This window comes from Staurois parvus, unplaced genomic scaffold, assembly GCF_062004578.1.
Source record: "Staurois parvus isolate SC_StPar_1 unplaced genomic scaffold, SC_StPar_1.0 ptg001112l, whole genome shotgun sequence".
Taxonomy (NCBI): domain Eukaryota; kingdom Metazoa; phylum Chordata; class Amphibia; order Anura; family Ranidae; genus Staurois; species Staurois parvus.
In genome coordinates, this window is record NW_028318908.1 from 166,949 (window position 1) to 185,940 (window position 18,992).

Consider the following 18,992-nt stretch of genomic DNA (forward strand, 5'->3'; position numbering starts at 1 on the left):
TATCAAGCAGCTGTATATAATCTAGAGCAACATTTTTTTGTATTGGCTGTAAAATCCTTTTCCTGGAGCCCATTGAGGGATATTGTCTTTTGACAGTTGCCTGCAAGAGTACTGGACATTGGCAAACAAAAAAATGTTGGCCTGCCAGTTTTGCAGCAATAGGAGGGGGGTAATGGGGAACCTGTGTCCCTTAATGGAGTCCAAGAAACAGATTTTATGTTGAGTACAAAAATCCCATTTCGCTCCTGTCCATTGAGGGACACAGAAATTCAGATACTGTTGAGTTATAGTGCCACCTACAGAAGGACTGGACACTGGCAAACAAAAAGAATCAGAGGCTAGTCCAGGATGACCCCTTCTCTACCCAGCATGCCTCAGCTTTTTTGCTAGTGTTCTAGGAGGATGGATTAATTTTCTTCAGTTTTGCTGAGAAATGTCTAACCACCATTGCTAGCCCTTTTTCTCTTCAATTTAATTCTCTATGGATTCACTTCTTTCACTGACTTCACTCCAGAATTACAAGGATTGTATCAGACCTAATTGACGCAGTGAATGCTACCCTGCAGTTGGAGGATCAGTCTACAATGTCCTTTTCACTACACCTGCTTTTTGAGTTAATCTTCTATATGGACTGCAGAGCACCCTGAAGAATCCTGGGCCCAACCTGAAAGTATGTTGGAATTCCCTTTTGAGAGCGAATTTAATAAAACATTGGGTATACCCACTATGTTTATGCCAGTGAACCACATTAACAGGAAAAGCACTAGGCCTTGTGAGGCTGTGTTTGCCTTTATATCTGTTTTCTCTGCAGGTTCTGTCCTCTGTTGATCTTAATTTGTCAAACATGGCAGAATGAATGAAATCCCTTTTTAAAATTAAAAAAAAACCAAAACCTTCCACTGATGGGGTAATCCCCTTCCCAACAGCGTGTGTGGATGCTTGTTGGAAGCATCTAAAAGTTTATCTTGTGTGGGTTTGAGGTTCATACATATGCACCGAGCAGTCTGAGAGCCAGGAAAGCTCAAGCTGTATCAAAGGAATGCCTGACTTGCTTGGTCCTTGAGGGATGCAGTTTCTTCAATCTTAATGTTGACACCATGATCAAGAATTCTGTGGAGAGCCAGAGCATAACCTACCTTCGCTTTAAGACATTCAAAGAAGTTGGCGAGGTCCCAGCCGTCTTCTGCAGTCAGTTCATCTAGGCGTGCTAAACCCAACTCTCAGCCCATTAGAAGGGGAAGCAAACCAACCAAACCCTCGACATGAGAGTGTGCCTCCATGTTTATGAGTGAGGGGATGTTGCTAGGACTTGTGGGTCCCTTTTAGTTCTAAGACTAATCCTCCTGTCTCTGGTACTCTTTTGCTACTCACCCTCTTCCCCTTCTGTGCAGAAATGAACAAACCTTCCCCCACTCCTTTTGGGGTCTCTTCTACCTATAAATTTTACCTCGAGTCATGGTGGAGCTTTGTCCTTTCCTGATCACCTTCCTCTCTCCTTGGGAGAGCCTCACCCCTCAGGACATGTAAGTCCTCAATAGTGCATGATATTCCCCAGGGTCTCTCCTCTCCCTCGCAAGAGGAACCCCGTGACCTGCTTAAGCATGCCTCTGCATGCCTGGTAACTTCCAGACTGAGATTTATATGTTTGCCCTAGTTCTTTTTCTTGGCATCCCCCTATTGGGATACTCCAGTTGACCTTCCATCAAGAAAACAGTCACCAAGGGCTTGGATGGACAGTTTTCTCTGAAGGGCTACACACCTGCAAGATCTGGATGGGTCTTACTTCATCAGGTTTGGGCATTGCAAGCTGCCGATCAGCTGTCCTTGTCCACCTTAGAACTGCAGTGGGGGGTCCACAACAGGGTTACTCTCGTCCCTTTATCTTCTGTCAAGGAGTTACCTAGCTCTCCTCTTCCAGGAGAATCGTGTTATGGAGCACCTCTCTGTACTTTTCCTCCACTAAGTCCTTCTCCGCCCCATTACTTTGTGGTCAGGGGTGGGCTGACCATATGGAAACTTGGGCACTGCCCGGGGTCAGTAGGGGGCCCCATGAGATGCCCCTGGTACCTTATTCATAGGCTTTTTTGAGTTTGGGCAAGGACACAGGGGCCCCATGATCCTCTATTGCCCGGGGACCCCATGAGTTGTCAGTCCGCCCGTTTGTGTTTGTAGATTTAGTTTCTGAGCAAACTAGTGTGTTTGACCCTAAGGATCAGATAGTCCCATGCTGATGAAGGCATAGCAGGGTTTTTTTTCTCAGACCTTGCGGGTGGTCCGAGAACCAGGTATTTGGAGGACTAGACTTGCTAACTCCAGAAGTAAACCAATAAAAGGGAGGAGACTTTACAAGTTAGCCCCGCATGTCCAGTGAGGTCTGTTCATGGCACTTCAAAAGCCATGCTGAGGACAGGCCATGCTGGATAGCTGCAATCTTAGTAACACCTCTAACAACAATATAATGATGAGTCTTGTGTGAAGAAAAACAGAGGACAAAAAAAAAAAGCTATCAAAGCCATAGGTTAGTCTTTTAAAATGAGAGCTGAATGAAAGGTGTCCATCTTCCTAGAAAACTAGCAAAAAACTGATCTGGTAATGGGAAGGATTATGAAGTGAAGCAAAAAAGAGCGCACCAACCTTGCGCATTACCTCAGTAAACTATGAATTTATTAAGTAAAAAATATATCTTTACAAACAAGGAAGTATAACAAGCATAAACAGATCCTCAAAGGAAATTGAAGTGTAGAGCCAGTGTGAGTCACATCATGAGGGTAGACTCTCAAAGTGAGGTTGACGCGTTTCGAAGGGGGACCCTTCTTCATCAGAGCTAACAGCACAATGAGTGCCCTCCACCATAGGTCTGATGAAGAAGGGTCCCCCTTCGAAACGTGTCAGCCTCACTTTGAGAGTCTACCCTCATGATGTGACTCACACGGGCACTACACTTCAATTTCCTTTGTTTATGCTTGTAATACTTCCGTGTGTGTGTGTGCGTGCGTGTGTTATATATATATATATATATATATATCGGGCTTCCCCAACCTTTTAGTGCTGCACAACCTTCCATGCATTTATGGAACTGTTTCAAGGAATTCTTTCACCTTTCCACCCTTGTTTTGAATCCTAGAGCGCAGGAGGTTTTGTTTCGGTTTCAACGGGAAGGATTATCCTGGTCTGGTCTACATTTTTTTTCTTTTTTTTTGCCAGTGTCTATAGTTCTGCTGTATGTGGCTTTATAACCTGAAGGTGAAAGACTTCCTGTGTCCTCAATGGATGAGAAGGAAAATAGATTTACAAGGAAAACATTGATTTGTCAAAATGTGTCAACACTAACTCTACTTTTAAAGTGGAACTGTCAGTAACTTTACAGGTCAGTGTGAATAAATTGTAACATTGTCAAATGCAACAACAGTTTTATTAAAAACAACTGGACTTTTATTCTTACAAAGCAGCAGCCCCTGGGCTCCGCTCTAGTGACTTATGCGTATCTGTAGTCAAAATTTAAAATCCTATATTAATTTGCACATTGTGTTTCAATTCATTCTAGTCTACTAATCTGAAAACTCCTGAAGTTTGTAAAATTTGTAGAGAGACCCTTGAGTAGCCACTGCTGTGACACACATTTCACTGAGCCTGCTTTCTGAACTACAGAGGAGCTGACAAGGAGGAATTTCAGGAGGCGGAGTCAGTACAGGTACAAGCAGTGCTTACAGGCAGAAAGGTACCATGGGATATGTAGTCCTTAGAAATTGAAAGGGAGCAGAGGTAAGTCGTGAAAAGACATGGCTAGCAGACAGGTAGCACTCACAACCTGAAAGCAGATTTTTCAGGTAAGCTTATATTGGATAGTCAAAAATAATTGTATTGATATTACAATTATGATATGATAAAATAACTATAGCTGTCCTTTAACCAAGGCCTGAGAAGAAAATCCTGGGAAAATGTTGGCTGCAGACAGAAGGAAGCATATCTTCAGGCTCCCCTCCCTCAGTGATCGCTCACTGGGACTGTACATTATAACTCCCCAGCAAGCATGCTGATCAGGGGCGGACTGACCATTTGGAAACTCAGGTACTGCCCGAGGGCCCAGGGTCAGTAGGGGGCCCCATAAGATGCCCCTGGTACCTTTTTCATAGGCTTTTTTGAGTTTGGGCAAGGACACAGGGGCCCCATGTTCCCCTATTGCCCGGGGGCCCCATGAGTTGTCAGTCCGCCCCTGATGTTGATATATATAAAACAATCTGTATACACAGCCAACATGATTTACCCGATGTGCCATCCATCAGTCAGCTTTTCAAGATGAAGTAGATTTTGATGCTGGATGATGCCTGCACAAACAATGACACTGCTTCTTTGGATGGGAGGTGAAGGGGAGGGTATAGACATTCTCAGTGATGTGATCATATCTGCATGCGTACACTTGTCCTGATTATCTAGCATGAATATACTAATTATATCATTCTAAAGCTAGGTTCTCTTTAAATATATTCTGGTGTCCTATTTTATAAATGTTTCGTGTTACCTGGCCAGCATAGAATCAGCGGCAAGTTTACATCCACTGGCTCTGGGTGTTAGCACCCATATCCCCCACCCCAGACTGCTGTGGAACAATTGACCTGTCTAGATTACTTTTACCTTTTATCTTACCCTCTGATTATGGTAGGTGGTCACAGGTTACATAGCTGCGGTACAGAAATCTTGGGAAGGGGGTCCTATGTTTCACAGCAGACAGTATTTTAGGGGAGGGTGTCACATATTACACAGCAACTTCTTGCCTAGCTGGGCAACTCCGTCATGGATCTTCATCATCTTGGTGCTCACTTTCGTCTGTCATTTCTTCATTTTCAATTCCCTTCTGCTGAACAAACTCCTCAGTCAGTCCTGCCTGTCGAAGGGTGTGAGTGAATTTACGCTCTGCTTCTTTAACTGCAGATCCCTGGAGGCAGAAAGCAAAGACTGGCAGTTCATGCTGATAAGGGATGGATGGAGGATAGAGGTGATTGTCCTGCATCACATTGTACTGGACTAACCGTTCCTTCCCATTTACCTTGGAGACTTGTTCAAATAGATACGCCCTCCTTCTCACCCGGCTCTTCATCTGTTCCAGCTCCTTCTCATATTCTTGACTTCTTTTCTGATCAGACGCTCTGCAAAGACATCTCCACTGTAACTAGGGATGCCCTGACATCGGTATTGTTGCTGATACTGAGTATTTTCACGAGTACTGAAAATGCTACTGATACCTAAAACTGATACTTAGCGATGCGATTTGCGTCAATGGATGCAAATTGCATAGCATGCAATTTGAACAGCAATGTGGTATGATTCCTGTCCAAATTGCATGCTTTTTCAGCACTGCTCCTGTGTGAACCCAGGCTTGTCATAGCTTGAGTTCACACAGGAGCATGCAGGAAACCTCCCTGCATCTATCCCATGCTAAGCGGAGAGTGGAGATGTATACCTGGTGGCAGATGCTCCGTATTCTCAGCTGTAAGAGAGGAGAGAAAACAGGGATTTGAAATCCCCCCCATTTTCTCCTCTCTCTGCAGGGATGACAGTTCGGCTAGAGGGCTTTGATTGGTCAGCAACATCACATGGACAGTGCTGACCAATGAGAAGCAGTCTAGACTGTACTGTCATCCTTGGAAGGAGAGGAGAGAAAGCAGCAAGGATTTAAAATCTCCAGACCTGTGAAGCAGCCTTCTCTCCTCTCCTTGGAGAGTGGAGATGTATACCTGGTGGCAGATGCTCCGTATTCTCAGCTGTAGGAGAGGAGAGAAAACAGGGATTTGAAATCCCCCCTGATTTCTCTCCTCTCTTTGCAGGGATGACAGTTCGGCTAGAGGGCTTTGATTGGTCAGCACCATCACATGGACAGTGCGACCAATCAGAAGCAGTCTAGCCTGTACTGTCACCCTTGCAAGGAGAGAAGAGAAAGCAGCGAGAATTTCAAATCTCCAGACCTGTGAAGCAGCTTTCTCTCCTCTCCTTGGAGGGATGACAGTACAGGCTAGGAGCCTTCTGAATGGTCAGCACTGTCCATGTGATGGTGTTGACTAATCAAAAGCCCTCTAGCCTGAACTGTCATCCCTGCAAGGAAAGGAGAGAAAGCTGCGCGGATTTCAAATCCCCAGGCCTGGGAAGCGGCTTTCATTCCTCTACTGCAACTGGGAACATGGAGCATCTGCCACCAAGTATACATCACCACATGCCCTTCTCTGCTGCGGGAAACCTCCCTACACCGCTCTTGTGTGAGCTCAGGCTATGATAAGCCTGGATTAACACAGGAGCACCGGTGAAACAGCATGCGTTTTGGACCAGAATCGCATGCTATTCTTTGCAGTGCAGTCTGCTTTCATATGTTTTTTGTATTGACATAAATCACACTGAAAGCGTCAGTACTTGTACTTACAGATCAATTGGTGCATCTCTAACTGTAACCATTACGCTGGACTTCTCGTTACAAGATGGCATTGATAGTGTTAGGGTTTGGAGCATTACAAGGTTTAGTTGCCATTGGTTAGGTATGTACTCAACATTACAAAGTGGAGATGGTAGTGTTCAGGTATGGATTCATTACAAAGTGGAGATGGTAGTGTTCAGGTATGGATTCATTACAAAGTGGAGATGGTAGTGTTCAGGTATGGATTCATTACAAAGTAGAGATGGTAGTGTTCAGGTATGGATTCATTACAAAGTGGAGTCGGTAGTGATCCGGGAGCTAGAGTTTATGGTGTTCAGGACTGGACTCATCATTACAAGGTTAAGTTGGTAGTGTTCAGGTATGGACTTGTATTTGCAAAGCGGGGTTTGTGGAGTTGGTAGTTTTTTAGGTATGGACTAATTTTTACAAGGTGGGGTTGGTAGTGTTCAGTATGGAATCACCTCTTTGTTCTCTGTTACTCTGTGGGGAAGTTTTACTAAAGCTGGAGCACTCAGAATCTGGTGCAGATGTGCATGGTAGCCAATCCGCTTCTAACTTCAGCTTGTTCAAATAAAGCGGTTGTAAAGGCTGCAGCATCTCCCCCAGCCCCCCCACCCCCCTAATACTCACCTAAGCCCCCTCTCGATCCAGCGCTGTGCACTGGAGTCTGTTATCCCAGGACTCTTCCTCCTCATTAGCTGAGACAGCAGCGGGAACCATTGGCTCCTGCTGCTGTCAATCACAGCCAGTGAGCCAATGAGAAGGGAGAGGTGGCAGGGTGAAGCAGCAGCTCCATGTGGGAATGCTTGCTATGGGGGCACCAGGCAGGAGGGAGGGGCCAGAAGTGAAGGCAGGGGAACAGAGAAAAGGAGGATCAGGGCTGCTCTGTACAAAACCATTACACAGAGCAGGTAAATATGACGTTTGTTATTTTTTTTTAAATGCCTTTTACTATCACTTTTTAAGCTTTGACAATAAAACCTGGAAGCTGATTGGTTTCTATGTGGAGCTGCACCATATTTTGCACACTCCAGTTTTAGCGAATCTCTCCTTGTGTGTCAGGTGACTTTCCTTGTATCAGGCCTGAACCACAGCACAACTTTCACTCTCATTCTGCTGGGAAATGTAACCATTAAAGGAAAGGAGTGGTGCACTGATAGAAACAGACTTGGTTCAGTGCTTTAAGGCAAAAAAGAAAAAGTTTTTAAAAGTCCAAACGGTGTCAGTGTGATTGACTCAATGGCTGCCGCTGCTGAAGAGCTAAAAGGGACTCTGCATTGGGACAGACAGAAAAGAAGAGCAGCACCATTCTAAGTTTAGCATTAAAGTGTTATTTATTTGGAAACAACAAAATGGCAACTTGCAGTGTAATGGAGATAAAAGCTCTCATCTAGTTGTGTAACACTGCTGCAACAAGCCGGTCCAGTCCCACTGATTCTGCTGTGGTGGATGCCGAAAGCAGCTCCTGGCAGTTCTGGTGGCTCCCAGAACTTCCTCTGGGAATCAGCGGGACTGAATGGCTTGTTGCATGGCTAGATGAGCACTGTTTGCTCCATTACACTGCGAGTCGCCAATTTGTTGTTTCCAAATAAATAACGCTTTGATGCTACACTTAGAACAGCGCTGCTCTCCTTTTTCCGTTTGTCCGAAATTTACCATTTGCTGGCAGTAAGCCCCCCTACAGCACACTGACATCAGATGCGCTGAATGCTATATAAAACAACTTACCGGTTCTCTCTCAGCTTCTGCACGTTCGTGTCTGCCAGTGGTTTATGTGGATCCATAGCTTTGGCACGGCGGGAGATGGAGCGTTGCATGCCCTGAGATCTTTGTCTATGTTTCTGCAGCCACTTTTCCTGTTCTGCACCCTTGTGCTCCCTGTCTTGTAGTGAAGATCTGAAATACATTTCTAGAAACATAAACACTATATTCATCAAAGAATAGGTCCCTGCCTCTGCTGGTATTTCTATTTCTACAGCTCTCACATCTCTTTACATTTAGATGTTACGTGGGTTTACAGCTGGAACAGAATGAGAAAAATGACTCTCCCACTCCCACCTTGTGATACCTGATGGATGCTTCCCTCCTCTTAGTGCTGTCTGTTATGTACACTGGCAGGGTGTTGGGGGACAAACTAGACAAATGACGGGAAGGTGTGACAGGGTGTTGATCTTCATCCTGCAGATACAGAAAGAGAAGGTAACCATGGGGGACATTTACTAAAACTGGGGCATGCAAAATCTGGTGCAGCTCTGCAGAGAAACCAATCAGCTTCAAGGTTTTATCGAGCAAGCTGAAGTTAGAAGCTGAATGGTTGCCATGCACAGCTGTACCGGATTCTGAACGCTCCAGTTTTAGTAAATCTCCCCCATTGCATCATGCTGCCAGGCGATCTAGAGTACACAGTATATGAGGTGAAGCGCCACATCTTACTATTGTACAAAACAATATAAGAAAAAAAATGTATTATTAGTTATGAGTACCCCAGCTGGACCCCATCTACAGTTGTGAATGGTTACAAAGGGGGTGTGTAAGGTTGCTGGAGCAGAGTGTGCGTCTAGAGTGCCTCCTCCCCTGACATGCTGTTCACCCTCTATTCATTTACACCCCACACTGCTGTCAGCAGTCCTTTAGCTGTATATTGTACCGTATGTCTGCAGACACCAGCCTATAGAGGGAGCCGCTGCTTCTCATTTCCTAAGCTCTGCATCAACTACACTTGCAGAGTGCACAGTCTATTTGCCTTTAGTAAATCCACCCCAGTGTCTCTCTGTGGGTGAGGACAGCTGGAGGATGAAGGTTTAGGACAGAGAACTAAGACTGTATTTTTACTGTCATCAATTTTTTTGTATTCTATGGGTCAATTCTTTTATTAAAACCTATTTGGAAGATACGTGAGGGTTGTTTGTCTTGGGTATGTGGACTAAGTAATATTTTCAATACTCCAATACTATACTTTATCACAATGCCCAGACACTAAGCTGTACAGGGACTACCCCGAGTCACCTAGGTTCCAGACATCAGACTGTGCAGGGATTACCCCTAGTCACCTAAATTCCAGACATCAGACTGTACAGGGACTACCCCTAGTCACCTAAATTCCAGACATCAGACTGTGCAGGGATTACCCCTAGTCACCTAGGTTCCAGACATCAGACTGTGCAGGGATTACCCCTAGTCACCTAGGTTCCAGACATCAGACTGTGCAGGGACTACCCCTAGTCACCTAAATTCCAGACATCAGACTGTACAGGGACTACCCCTAGTCACCTAGGTTCCAGACATCAGACTGTGCAGGGATTACCCCTAGTCACCTAGGTTCCAGACATCAGACTGTGCAGGGATTACCCCTAGTCACCTAGGTTCCAGACATCAGACTGTGCAGGGATTACCCCTAGTCACCTAGGTTCCAGACATCAGACTGCACAGGGACTACCCCTAGTCACCTAAAATTCCAGAAATCAGACTGTACAGGGACTACCCCTAGTCACCTAAGTTCCAGACAGACTGTACAGGGACTACCCCTAGTCACCTAGGTTCCAGACATCAGACTGTGCAGGGATTACCCCTAGTCACCTAAATTCCAGACATCAGACTGTACAGGGACTACCCCTAGTCACCTAAATTCCAGACATCAGACTGTGCAGGGATTACCCCTAGTCACCTAGGTTCCAGACATCAGACTGTGCAGGGATTACCCCTAGTCACCTAGGTTCCAGACATCAGACTGTGCAGGGACTACCCCTAGTCACCTAAATTCCAGACATCAGACTGTACAGGGACTACCCCTAGTCACCTAGGTTCCAGACATCAGACTGTGCAGGGATTACCCCTAGTCACCTAGGTTCCAGACATCAGACTGTGCAGGGATTACCCCTAGTCACCTAGGTTCCAGACATCAGACTGTGCAGGGATTACCCCTAGTCACCTAGGTTCCAGACATCAGACTGCACAGGGACTACCCCTAGTCACCTAAAATTCCAGAAATCAGACTGTACAGGGACTACCCCTAGTCACCTAAGTTCCAGACAGACTGTACAGGGACTACCCCTAGTCACCTAGGTTCCAGACATCAGACTGTGCAGGGATTACCCCTAGTCACCTAAATTCCAGAAATCAGACTGTACAGGGAGTACCCCTAGTCACCTAGGTTTCAGACATCAGACTGCACAGGGACTACCCCTAGTCACCTAAAATTCCAGAAATCAGACTGTACAGGGACTACCCCTAGTCACCTAAGTTCCAGACAGACTGTACAGGGACTACCCCTAGTCACCTAGGTTCCAGACATCAGACTGTGCAGGGATTACCCCTAGTCACCTAAATTCCAGAAATCAGACTGTACAGGGATTACCCCTAGTTACCTAGGTTCCAGACATCAGACTGTACAGGGATTACCCCTAGTTACCTAGGTTCCAGACATCAGACTGTGCAGGGATTACCCCTAGTCTCCTAAATTCCAAACATCAGACTGTACAGGGACTACCCCTAGTCACCTAGGTTCCAGACATCATACTGTACAGGGACTACCCCTAGTCACCTAGGTTCCAGACATCAGACTGTGCAGGGATTACCCCTAGTCTCCTAAATTCCAAACAGACTGTACAGGGACTACCCCTAGTCACCTAGGTTCCAGACATCAGACTGTACAGGGACTACCCCTAGTCACCTAGGTTTCAGACATCATACTGTACAGGGACTACCCCTAGTCACCTAGGTTCCAGACATCAGACTGTACAGGGACTACCCCTAGTCACCTAGGTTCCAGACATCATACTGTGCAGGGACTACCCCTAGTCACCTAGGTTCCAGACATCAGACTGTGCAGGGACTACCCCTAGTCACCTAGGTTCCAGACATCAGACTGTGCAGGGACTACCCCTAGTCACCTAGGTTCCAGACATCAGACTGTGCAGGGATTACCCCTAGTCACCTAGGTTCCAGACATCAGACTGTGCAGGGATTACCCCTAGTCACCTAGGTTCCAGACATCAGACTGTACAGGGACTACCCTTGTAAAACTGTGCAGGGCTGGCTATTGTCACCTCATACTAAGCCACCAGGCTGTACGGGGACTGGCATTGGTCATGTTCTACCCAGACACCAGGTTGTACAGAAGCTGCCTATGGACACCTAAGACCCAGACACCAGACTATAAAGAAAATAGTTTTAGTAACCTTTTGCTCAGCCATCAGGCAGTACAGGCACTGGCTCTGGTTACACTATAGCCAGACATAAGCCGTAAAGGGACCAGCTGTGGCCACCTAACATCCAGACACCAGATGTTTAAGGACCCAGCTCTGGTCACTTTATGCCCAGACACCAGTCTGTAAAAGGGCAAGCTGTGGTCACCTTATACCCAGAGCAGGCTGTATAGAAGCTAACTGTGGTCACCTAATAATCAGGAAATTAGGCTTCAGAGGCCCTAGATACAGTCTCACCTGTTCACTCTCGGAGTGGCTTGGTTTCTTTCTGTGTTGCTGACGGGATGTGCGTAAATTGAAGGGTTTTGTCTGTGTAGTTTCTCTGACTTGTTGCCTAGACAGAGAGAGTTTCTGAAAGTTCCTGTAAAGTGCATGGAAGTCTGGGATGGCTGGGTTTGTGCGCGGCTGGAAACTGAGACTCTGTTGCAGGAAAGCGAGGTGCTGCTGTTGACATTTCAGAGACGTTCTGAATTTGGGGTCTCTGGTGTGACGAGTTAGAGTTACTGGAGCGGTGGAACTCTGCAGCAAATCCTTTGCTCTTAACTGACTGTTAATCTTTCTTAGAAGTTCTGCTTCTGCAATAGAAACCAGATATATTTACATTCAGAAACCTGAAATGCCATTCTTATCACTATAACATTATATCTCCACACATCCCAACACCAGCCTTCCTCTATAGAAACCAATATCCCAGGGTATAAAGCTATCCCCTCTACATCCCAGATCCCATAAACCAGCTTCTATGGAGACCAAAGCCCCAGGTTATAATATCCAGCCTCCTCTACTCCTCAAATGTAATACTGTGGCCAGTACAGAACGTTAGGGTATGATATCATCCCTATCAATTCGTCAGATCATATACACAAGCTACTATAGAGCCTAGTACGCCAGAGTATAATAGCCTGCCCCCCTTCACTCCCATATGCAATACAGTGGTGTCTATAGAGCTCAACACCCTGAGTATAATACCCTTCTTTTCTGCTCCCCAATACCCCAGGATATAATACTCTACCCCTCTGCTCCTCAGGTCTAATACACAAGCATCTATAGAGCCCAATACCCAAGGATATAATACTCTACTCCTCAGGTCTAATACACAAGCATCTATAGAGCCCAATACCCCAGGATATAATACTCTACCCCTCTGCTCCCGAAGTCTAATACACAACCATCTATAGAGCCCAATACCCCAGGATATAATAATCTACCCCTCTGCTCCCCAGGTCAAATACACAAGCATCTATAGAGCCCAATACCCCAGGATATAATACTCTTCCCCTCTACTCCTCAAGTTAAGTACATAAGCATCTATACACCCCAATACCCCAGAATATAATACTCTACCCCTCTGCTCCCGAAGTCTAATACACAAGCATCTATAGAGCCCAATACCCCAGTATAATAATCTACCCCTCTGCTCCCCAGGTCAAATATGCAAGCATCTAGAGAGCCCAATACCCCAGAATATAATACTCTACCACTCTGCTCCCCAAGTCTAATACCCCAGGATATAATAATCTACCCCTCTACTCCCCAGGTCAAATACATAAGCATCTATACAGCCCAATACCCCAGGATATAATACTCTACTCCTCTGCTCCCCAGGTCTAATACACAAGCATCTATAGAGCCCAATACCCCAGGATATAATACTCTTCCCCTTTACTCCCCAGGTCAAATACATAAGCATCTATACAGCCCAATACCCCAGGATATAATACTCTTCCCCTCTGCTCCCCAGGTCAAATACATAAGCATCTATACAGCCCAATACCCCAGGATATAATACACTGCCCACTACAGTATGTATCCCAGGACTAAAGTATAAACTCTGCAACACTATTGCCAGATATCATACACTTTATAAAGTCCAATAATACTAGGGTACAGTACCCTGCCCACTCCAACTCCTGGATCAAATACACTAGCCTCCAAGGAGCCAAAGAAAAATCCCAAGGTATAATACCCTGCCCCTCTACTTCCTGTATCCAATACAGTATCCTCCATAGAGCCCACAAATCCAAAGGTATAATAGCCTATGGCTGGGCTTACAACTGTAGAATTTCTTTTAAAAGATGTTGTTTTCAGAACATTTATCCAATTACCTAAGAGTTAAAGGGGACCAGTCAACAATCTGTTTCAACCAGAGCAAGCATAAAAAAAAAAACAAACAAATGAGAAGGATGGAACATTTTTTTTTTACTCTAATGGGAACAAATTAATTTCATTCTATGAAAATTGAGACATTGACATGGTAGTCAAACAAAAAGTCATTTGAAATGAGTCCAGTCTATGAAGGGACCACCGGATAGTCAGTCAAGCAATTTTTACACTTTCTAATTCGGCCAAAATTCTCCAAGTATTAGGCCAGCTTAACTCTCAACTCATCATATCTAATACAATAGCCTCTGTAGCGCTCAATACCCCAGGGTATAATATTCTATGAGGCAAGCGTGAGCAGCACAGGCGCTGAGAGGGGGCTGGAACCCGCGGTATATCGGTGGATGTCAGCGGTGGTTCCTGGGCCTCTGTGGCCGTGTTTGGCAATATCCATGAAGGACATCTCTTTCATTCCCTTTATCCACGGCACAGGTGGTGAGTGGATTGTTACAGGACATTAGATATACGGTCCTCTGTGATCAATATGACCTACATATCTTATTGAGTGCAAGCTCTGTCAGTGACTTCCCACATTATTTGTTTCACTACAGGATGGGGACATTATGGTGCTTTGTGTAGGATACAGGACATACCGCATATAGTTCAACAGGCAGAAGATTCCTTGGGATATGTCTTGCTTTTCCTACAAAGGGTGGTGTGTAGTCCACATACAGTGGTGAAGACACCATTTCAAGCAGAGTGCTGCAATCTGCACCTTTTCTCCCATCCTGGGAATAAATGGGGCTTATTTCCATTCAAGAGCTTTATGACACAGCTGTTCACATTACAGATGAACGGGCCCCAACCACGTGTGCCGGCACAGGAATGTATTGCATCATATATTTGACATTTATGTCTTTTTCCAAACAGGCCTGAGGCTTACTGTTCCCCTCTTCACGCTTATTGTGCTTACTGCATTTCATACATGTGATATACGTATATCCATAGTATAATTTTTGGATTCCCTGTTCGGGATTCACCATTATGATATTGGTGTAAATTCATTACTCTATATTATGGTATACCTATGGTATAATTTTTGGATACACCTCTTTAGGGAAGTGTTTACCTATGTGTTTGTACTACGGAGATATTAGACTCTTGCAGTCACTTTTTCTGTTGCACATACATTTAGACCGGTCTTGATGTCATTTTATATGGTTTTAGGTCTGTGTGTTATTGTCTCATACTGAGGTGATGGTAAACCAGGGCGAATGCCCATATGTCATATTTATATCTGTGTAATAAAGCATAATTTTTGGAAAATTTTCTGAGTGTCACGGTCTGTTCATAATGTAGCCGCTTTTCTGTGAATCTCTTTTCACAAACCCCCCTTTTTTGAATGCCTTTTTTGGCTACTGAATGGAAACCAAACATTGGGTGACACGATAACTTAATTAACAACCTCTTAATAACTACCTATAGTATATAATACCCTGCCCCCGCTACTTCCTATATCTTATACAATAGCCTATATAGAGCCCAATATCCGGAGATATAATACCTCACCCCTCTACTCCCCAAATACATTCCTGAAAACCCTGGGTATAATACCCAACCTCTCTGCTCACTGGATCCTAGAGAGTAGTGTCTACAGAGCCCAATATTTCTTGGTAAAATACTCAGCCCCCACTGCTCTATGGACCCTCTATGTTAGCACACTACGTTCCATTGAGACTTCCTGAAATGGTTTAATCTGAATGAAATTCTACAGGTATAAGGCCAGCTTAACTCCCTACTCCTCAAATTTATTACAATAGCCTTTATAGATCCCAATACCCCGAGGTATCATACCTCACCCCTCTACTCCCCAGATCCAATACAATAGTCTCTCTAGAGTCCAAAACCCTCGAGTATCATAGCCTGCCCCTCTACTCCCCAGATCTAATACAATAGCATCTATAGAACCCATTACCCCAGGGTATAATACCTCATCCCTCTACTTCCCAGATCTAATACACAAGTGTTTCTAAAACCCAATACCCCAGGGTATAATACCCTGCCCCCTCTACTCCCAGATCTAATAAACTAGCATCTCTATAGCCCAATACCCCAGGTTATAATACCTCACCCCTCTACTCTCCAGAGTATCATAGCCTGCCCCTCTAGTCCCCAGATCTAATACACTAGTGTCTCTAAAGCCCAATACCCCAGGGCATGATACCCTACCCTTCTGCTCCCCAGGTCTAATAAACTAGCATCTATAGAGCCCAATACACCAGGGTATAATACCTCACCCCTCTACTCTCCAGAGTATCATAGCCTGCCCCTCTAGTCCCCAGATCTAATACACTAGTGTCTCTAAAGCCCAATACCCCAGGGCATGATACCCTACCCCTCTGCTCCCCAGGTCTAATAAACTAGCATCTATAGAGCCCAATACACCAGGGTATAATACCTAACCCCTCTATTCTCCAGAGTATCATAACCTGCCCCTCTACTCCCCAGATCTAATACACTAGTGTCTCTAAAGCCCAATACCCTAGAATATAATGCCCTCCTCCCTCTACTTCCAGATCCAGTACACTAGTGTCTCTAAAACCCAATACCCCAAGGTATAATGTCTCGCTCCTCTACTCCACAAATGTATAAGCCTCTACTAAGGACAAAACCCTGGGTATAATATCCAACCTCTCTATTCACTGAATGCACCAGAGCAGCCTCTATAGATCCCAATATTTCCGCATTTATTACTTAGCCCCCACTGTTCTATGGGCCCCAATGTTAGCACACTACATTCTTGAGTAACCACTACAGCAGACTGGAGAGTGCAGAAGGAACATTACCTCTAAGCTGATCACTGACAGTTGGGTCCAGGACAGATTTGGGAATGGGTTTGATGACACTCTGGGTTTTTTGGGCCGGGGCTGTCACTGGCCGCTCAAATGACTTCTTCCTCTCTTCTACTAGGAAGTGAAATGGTTTCTGCATGACCAGTAGCTGCTCTTTTCTTCTCTGTATGTCGGACTTCCTTCGTTCATCTTGTTGCTCCATGATATCATTGTAGAGGGGAAGGAGGACATGGGCTGGAACAGGCTGTGCCCGAAACTTCTTATAGCATTCAATGTCTTCCTCTGTCATGTCATCCACAGGGTCAGCCCAGGCCTGGGCTCTCACCTTCTCTCTCTTTTCTGCTTCCCGCAAACTCATCTGAAATGGTTGGGGCACTGTGATGGCGACTGGGCTGCAGCTTCTCCTGGGCTTTGGCCTTGTGTTGGCAACCAGGCTGGAAGAGGAATCAGCAGCTTTACAAATCCAGTGGAGCTAAACACAAGTCTTGGCCCATGTCACACAGATAATGTCACAGGAAACAGAACCTGTAGACATGAACCAACTTACCTCTGGAGGTCCATGTCCTGGTCCCTGAGTGGGGTGGCAGAGAAGAACCTGCTGAGATCTCCATCATCCAGACCAGCCTGGGACCGATGCATCTCATACAGACTGGCCAGTTCCTGCAGGCAAAGGCTGTTCCTGCTCTTCAAAGAGTGCAGAGTATCCAGAAACTGACAGTCACCGTCCTCCCCATCCAGGTGTCCACCTCTTCCGGAATCCTCACCAGCCATGGCCTACAAGAGGGGTATATACATTAGATGGGTGCAGATACTGAGGGATATATATGGTATGTGGTGGTAAAGAGGAGTCTACACAGTAGGTGAGGGTAGATATGGTAAGTGGTGGTAAATAGGAGGTATATATTCTGGGTGGAGGTATAGAGGGGTATAAACAATAGGTAGGTGAAGGTATAGAGGGATATCGATGGTAGATGTATACAGGGGTATATACGGTAGGCAACTGAGGTTACAGAAGGGTCTATACATGAGGTAGTTAGGGGTATATATTCCAGGTGGGTTAGAGTCCATATGGTAGGTAGGAGGTATAAAAGGTAGAGAGGGGTATATATGGTAGATAGGTGGGGCTAGAGGCATTTATACAGTTGTTAGGGTAAAGAGGTTAGGTAGGTAATGGTATAGAGGGACAAATATAGTATGTATGTAGATGGGGGTATAAGGGGTATTGTATACATTACATAGGTGTGGGTATAGATGAGTATATACAGTTGGTAAGTTGAGGTGTATACGATAGGGCTCTGTAGGTGGATGTATAGAAGAGTATATACAGTAGGTGGGTGGGGGAATAAAGCGTTACATACAGTAGGCAGGTGGGGGTATATACAGCAGGTAGGGCTATAGAAAGGTATATACAGTAGGTACCTGGAGGTATATAGAGATATATTCAGTGAGTAGGAGGGGATATAGAGAGGTATATACGGTAGGTAGGTGGGGGTATAAAGGGGTATATATGGTAGGTTGGTGGGGATATAGACAGGTATATACAGTTGACAGGTAGATGGGGTATAGAGGGGTATATACGGTAGATAGGTAGGGATATAGACAGTTTTATACAGTTGGTAGGTAGATGGGGTGTGGAGGGGTATGTATGGTAGGTAGATGGGGTGTGGAGGGGTATGTACGGTAGGTAGATGGGGTATAGAGGGGTATATACAGTAGGCAGGTGTGGTATAGAGAGGTATATACGGTAGATAGGTAGGGATATAGACAGTTTTATACAGTTGGTAGGTAGATGGGGTGTGGAGGGGTATGTACGGTAGGTAGATGGGGTGTAGAGGAGTATATATAGTAGGTAGATGGGATGAAGAGGGGTATATACGGTAAGTAGATGGGGTATAGAGGAGTATATACTATAGGTAGGTAGGTGGGGGTATAGAGCGGTATACACGGTAGGTAAGTGGGGGTATAGAGCGGTATATACGGTAGGTAGGGATATAGACAGTTTTATACAGTTGGTAGGTAGATGGGATGAAGAGGGGTATATACGGTAGGTAGATAGGTGGGGTATAGAGCGGTATATACGGTAGGTAAGTGGGGTTATAGAGGGGTATATACGGTAGATAGGTAGGGATATAGACAGTTTTATACAGTTGGGAGGTAGATGGGGTGTAGAGGGGTATGTACGGTAGGTAGATGGGGTGTAGAGGGGTATGTACGGTAGGTAGATGGGGTGTAGAGGGGTATGTACGGTAGGTAGGTGGGGTATAGAGCGCTATATACGGAAGGTAGGTGGGAATATATACTATAGGTAGGTAGGTAGGTGGGGGTAGAGAAAGGTAACAGTACGGTAGATCGGTCCTCTCTTCTATATTCTGCGGCGTCCGTAAGGTGATGAGTTTCCATAGTGACCAAGTACTT

The 18,992-nt window shown here is 45.3% G+C and overlaps 1 protein-coding gene and 1 long non-coding RNA gene across 2 annotated transcripts; one reads left to right on the top strand and one right to left on the bottom strand.

The window, feature by feature from the left end:
- Positions 1-3,390: 3,390 nt before the first annotated feature.
- Positions 3,391-18,987, bottom strand: FAM161B (FAM161 centrosomal protein B). The gene is made up of 8 exons (XM_089658917.1): positions 18,921-18,987; positions 17,125-17,351; positions 16,572-17,011; positions 11,863-12,200; positions 8,490-8,599; positions 8,150-8,317; positions 5,045-5,144; positions 3,391-4,933 (listed from the first exon to the last, which is right to left on the bottom strand). Exons 1-8 carry the CDS (start codon positions 18,975-18,977, stop codon positions 4,790-4,792), a joined length of 1,584 nt encoding a protein of 527 aa, XP_089515043.1. The 5' UTR covers positions 18,978-18,987; the 3' UTR covers positions 3,391-4,789.
- Positions 11,934-15,054, top strand: LOC149440103 (uncharacterized). The gene is made up of 2 exons (XR_016307778.1): positions 11,934-14,220; positions 14,337-15,054. It is a non-coding gene; the product is annotated as an uncharacterized LOC149440103 (long non-coding RNA).
- Positions 18,988-18,992: the final 5 nt, after the last annotated feature.

Coding starts and splice junctions, on each gene's coding strand:
- FAM161B (XM_089658917.1), bottom strand. CDS start 18,977: ATGGAAACTCATCACCTTACGGACGCCGCAGAATATAGAAGAGAGGAC. Junction 8,318..8,489: donor AGGAGGGAAGCATCCATCAG/GTATCACAAGGT, acceptor AATGTATTTCAG/ATCTTCACTACAAGACAGGG. Junction 5,145..8,149: donor CAGAAGCTGAGAGAGAACCG/GTAAGTTGTTTT, acceptor ATGTCTTTGCAG/AGCGTCTGATCAGAAAAGAA.